Source organism: Apteryx rowi, unplaced genomic scaffold (genome assembly GCF_003343035.1).
Source record: "Apteryx rowi isolate R43461 unplaced genomic scaffold, aptRow1 scaffold_1452, whole genome shotgun sequence".
Lineage (NCBI taxonomy): Eukaryota > Metazoa > Chordata > Aves > Apterygiformes > Apterygidae > Apteryx > Apteryx rowi.
In genome coordinates, this window is record NW_020447700.1 from 19,536 (window position 1) to 24,358 (window position 4,823).

Sequence of the window (4,823 nt, forward strand, 5' to 3'; positions counted from 1 at the left end):
CCGTCACGCCGCCAGTGAAGCCCCGAGCAGCGGCGCCGCCCCCGCGGCCCCCCCCGGCGCTGCGGAGGTCCCCGGGGGCCGAGGGGGGCAGCAGCGGTGGCGGCGGTGGCAGCAGCGGGGGGCTGCTGGCGCTGCCGCTGGAGCTGCTGCTGCAGATCTGCTCCTACCTGGAGGCGCGGGTGGTGCTGGAGGTGCTGCCCCGCGTGTGCCGGGCGCTGGGCGACGTGGCCCGCGACGCCGTCACCTGGCGCATCCGCCTGCAGCGCCACCTCGACGACGCCTACCCCGTGCTCGAAGGTGGGTCCAGCGGTGTGGGAGGAGGCAGGATTCCGGGGTCCCCTCCCAAAACCCCCCACCGACGTCCCCGTCCCCGCAGAGGAGGGCTTTAACTGGCCGGCCGCCTGCGTCGACCTGGAGGAGCACCTGCAGCGCTGGGCGGGCGACGGCAGCGCCATGGAGCACTTCTCCCTGGACGAGGGGCACTTCGCCTCCGTCGACTCCGTCCTCCTGCTGCAGGTGGGAGAGCGCCGGGCCCCCCCCCGAATCCTCCCCCCGCTTGGCTCGGCGCCGGGCTCACCGCCGCTCCTGCCGTGCTGTGCCTCGCAGGGGGGGACGCTCTGCATCTCGGGCTCCCGCGACCGCAACGTCAACGTGTGGGACCTGCGGCAGCTGGGCCGGGAGCCCAACAAGGTGCTGGTGAAGACGCTGGGCCTGGATCGCAACGGCACGCACAAGGTGGGAAGTCCCGGCTGCTCCCCACCCCGCCCTGCTCCGGGCCGCGTGCCTCCGCTTTCCTTCCCGGGAATTCGGCCGCCCAAGAGTAGCTTGGTCTCCTTTCTTCCAGGGCTGGGTCTGGTGTTTGGCTTCCAGGGACAACAAGGTGTGTTCGGGCTCGTGGGACAGCACGGTGAAGCTGTGGGACATGGAGGCCGAGGGGAAGCAGTTCGGGGAGATCAGGTAGCGCCCCGGGGGGAGCCGCGCGCTCCGGGAGGGGTATCCCGGCTCTCCGGGCTGAGCCCGGCCCCTCCGCTCCGTCCCTAGGGAGAAGGCAGCCGTGCTGTGCCTCTCCTACCGGCCCGACGTCCTCGTCACCGGCACCTACGACAAGACGGTGACGGTCTACGACCCACGAGGTTGGTCCTGCTCCGGGGGGGGGGGGAGGATTTGGGGGGAGGCGTTTCCAGGTTCTCACGCCGCTTCCGCAGCCGGCCAGACCCTGGTGAGGAGCCACAAGCCGCACGCCAGCGCCGTGCTGTCCCTCGCCGCCGACGACCGGCTCATCATCTCGGGCAGCGAGGACCGCACCCTCGTCGTCTTCGACCGCCGGGCCGACAGCATCCTCCAGCGGCTGCAGGTGGGGGGCCGGGGGTCGCAGCCGCGTCCAGGATGGGCCTGGGGGTGCCGAAGGATTCCCTCTCCCGGCTCCTCTTTTCTCTCCCAGCTGGAAAACTACCTGCTGTCCATGTCATACCAGGGGACGCAGCTGTGGGCGGGTGACAACCAGGGCCGTGTCTACGTCTTCGAGAACGGAGCCGGCAACTTCCAGCCCGTGCGGGTAGGGAATATCGGGCGCAGGGGTGTCTCCGGCGGTCCGGAGAGCTCCGGCTGAGCCCAGCCACGTTCCCGGCCTGGCTCGGATTCCTCTGGAGCGGGGCTGGGGCCTCCCGGGCGGCGGCGGAAGCGGTGCCGGGCTGGGGGACCTCACGCTCCGTTTTCGCCCCGCAGTACTTCAACGTGGGGCACCGCTCGCAGATCACGGGGCTCTGGCGCTCCCTGGGCTCCCTCTACACCACGTCCACCGACCGGACGCTGCGGGTGAGGGCTGCGCGCGGGCGAAGTCCGAGGGCTGGGAGCTCCCCCTCGATCCCTGCCCGCGACGGCGCGTGCCAACGGCTCCTTCCCTCTTTTCCAGATACACATTCCTACGGACCCTCCTCGCACCATCTGCTCCCAGACGCACTACGACGTGTTCAACGGGGTAAGGGAGCGGCGCGGCCCCGCTCGGGGTCTTTCCTGTGAATGCGTGTGCGCATGCTCCCTCTCTTCCCTGCCTCCGCAGCTCTGTTCCTCCCCTCACGCCCCCTTCCCTGCTCTTTCCAGATCAGCGTGGAGGGCGACACGGTGGCCGCTGCCTCCGGGGCGCTCTCGGTGGAGGTGTGGCGGCTCCGGCGCTGACGAGCCACCGCGGACCGCGTGTGCACTGCCAAGGAGGGGCCGGCGGTGACCCTGCCAGGGCTCCCCGGGCCTCCGCTGGCCCCCTGCCACTTCCTGGGGGGCCGCAGCCTCGCTCTGCCGGATTCGGGGAGCCCTCTCCGTCCCCCGCCCGATCCCTCCGGGGGTGGAGGAGACGGGCCAGGCCTAGCAGGCCCTCGGTTGAGTTTGGAACCGCTGTTTTTGTTCGTTGGTTATTAAAAGGATTTGGYTGAACTGGAGCCGGTGCCGTAGCCGCGAGTCGCTCCGCGGGGTGTGGCGTGCCAGCGGGGGGACGTGGATTTGGGGAGAGGTGGGGGCAGGCTGGGGTGGAGGTGTGGGGTGAGGCAAGGGGACGAGGATTTGGGATGATGCTGGTCGGGGGAACGTGCATTTGGGGTGAGATTGGACAGGTTTGGGGCGCTGCAGAGGGTGGAGTTTGGCGGAAGGACCCTAGTATGGGAACGGCTCCGTAAACGAAAGTGTTTCGCTTCTGGATGTCTTCTGTCCCTTTGAGGCCGCCGTATGCGCGTCAGGATGGCGTCACCCGCGCATACGGCAGCGCGGCGCGCAGGAAGCAAGATGGCGGCGCGCAACCGTACAGAGCGGCGCGCAGGGAGCAAGATGGCGGCGCGCAGTGGTACGGCGCGGTACGGCGCGGCTCGGCGCCCGGGGATCAAGACGGCGGCGCGCATCCGTACGGCGCGGTACGGCGCGGAGCAAGATGGCAGCGCCCAGCCGGGCGGCGGCGGCGGCGGCGGCGGCGGCGGCGGCGTGATCGTGGGGAGCGAGCCGCGGGCCGCCGGGGCTGCCATGGCGGCGCCGGGACAGGCCCCCGCGGCGGCCCTGCAGGCCGTGCTGAAGCGGAGCGGGCGCCTCCCCACCGAGAGCCTCCCGGTGCGCGGCTACGACTTCGCCGGCGGCCCCGACCACAGCGCGCTGCTCCGCTCCTTCCGCACCACCGGCTTCCAGGCCACCAGCTTCGCGCAGGCCGTCGCCGAGATCCACCGCATGGTGAGCCGGACGCCTGGGCCCCTTTGCGGGGAACGGGGGGGTGCCGGACGCCTGGGCCCCCCCGGCGAGGCCTGACACCCCCCCCTCGCCGACGTGGCAGATCGCGGCGAAGCTGGAGCCGCTGAGCGAGGAGGAGCGGGACCGCGCCGGGCTCAACCCCTGGCCCCGGGCAACCTCGGGCTGCACCATCTTCCTGGGCTTCACCTCCAACCTCATCAGCTCCGGCGTCCGCGAGACCATCCGCTACCTGGTGCAGCACAACATGGTGCGGGGACACCGTGGGGACACCGCGCCCTGCGGGGAGGCCCCGGGGTCAGCCCCTCCCATCCATGGGGCGCCTCCGAGGTCCCTGGAAGGTCCCAGCCTGATCCCTGCGGTGGCTCCGGGGTTCCCGGCTTGTTCCCGGGAATGTCCCCAAAGTGCCAGTGCTGTCCCCAACCTGAGGTGCCTGCAGGGTCCCTAGGGGTTCCCGGCTCAGTTCTTGGGGTGTTCCCAGGGGCCCAGCCCTGGCCCTGGGGACCCTGTGGGGTCTCCGGGGGGGTCCCAGCTCTCCCTTGGGGGTCCTTGAGGTCCCATCCCATTCCTAGGGGGTTCTCAGGGGGTTCCTGAGGTCTCACTCAGGTCCTGGAGGGTCCCCAAATTCCCAGCCCCATCTCTGGGGGTTCCTGAGGTCCCAGCCCTGTCCCTGGGGAGTCCCAGGGGGTTCCCAAGGTTCCAACCCAGTTCCTAGGGGGTCTTGGGAGGTCCCCAAGGTCCCAGCCCCATCCTTAGGGGAATCCCCAAGGTCCCAGCCCCATCCCTAGGGGGATCCCAGGTGATCCCTGAGATCCTAGCCCCATCCCTGGGGGGGATCCCCGAGGTGCCAGCCCTGACCCGTGCTCCCCCCTCCGCCTGGCGCAGGTGGACGTGCTGGTGACCACGGCTGGGGGGGTGGAGGAGGATCTCATCAAGTGCCTGGCGCCCACCTACGTGGGGGACTTCAACCTGCGGGGCCAGGACCTGCGCCAGCGTGGCATCAACAGGTACCGGCCGCCCGCGTCCCCTCCCGGACGCCTGGGTCCCCTCCGGGGCTGGGGGTCCCCGCTGAGCCCGTGACCTCGTCCCCAGGATCGGGAACCTGCTGGTGCCCAACGACAACTACTGCAAGTTTGAGGATTGGCTGACGCCCATCCTGGAGAAGATGGTGGACGAGCAGGACACGCAGGTGAGGGGCTCCCCGGACACCTGGGTCCCTCCTTCCCCCCACCCCCCGGGCTTGGGGGAGGGGAACAGGAGCCCGGACGCCTGGGTCCACGGGGCCCTGAGCGTCCCGATCCGGCAGGGCGTGAAGTGGACCCCGTCCAAGATGATCGCGCGCCTGGGCAAGGAGATCAACAACCCCGAGTCAGTCTATTACTGGGCGCAGAAGGTAGGTGGCGGTGGGGACGGTCGCTCGGGGCGTCGCCACGTCCCCTCGGCGTCACCGTGTCCCCTCGGTGTCACCGCGCGCCCCTTTCCAGAACAACATCCCGGTGCTGAGCCCGGCGCTCACCGACGGCTCCCTGGGGGACATGATCTTCTTCCACTCCTACAAGCGCCCGGGGCTGGTGCTGGACATCGTGGAGGGTGAGTCCGGCCTC

The 4,823-nt window shown here is 70.5% G+C and overlaps 2 protein-coding genes across 2 annotated transcripts; both read left to right on the forward strand.

Moving 5' to 3' along the window:
- Positions 1–2: 2 nt before the first annotated feature.
- Positions 3–2,432, forward strand: FBXW9 (F-box and WD repeat domain containing 9; the record flags this gene model as incomplete). The annotated part of the gene is made up of 10 exons (XM_026058309.1): positions 3–297; positions 377–516; positions 607–735; positions 845–957; positions 1,042–1,133; positions 1,206–1,354; positions 1,442–1,555; positions 1,726–1,815; positions 1,913–1,978; positions 2,101–2,432. Coding segments are annotated over 10 exons (1,263 nt in total), but the record flags the coding sequence as incomplete, so codon positions are not given.
- A 128-nt stretch (positions 2,433–2,560) lies between these two features.
- On the forward strand, positions 2,561–4,823 carry DHPS (deoxyhypusine synthase; the record flags this gene model as incomplete). The annotated part of the gene is made up of 6 exons (XM_026058310.1): positions 2,561–3,204; positions 3,305–3,469; positions 4,105–4,226; positions 4,312–4,408; positions 4,526–4,612; positions 4,704–4,823. Coding segments are annotated over exons 1-6 (1,080 nt in total), but the record flags the coding sequence as incomplete, so codon positions are not given.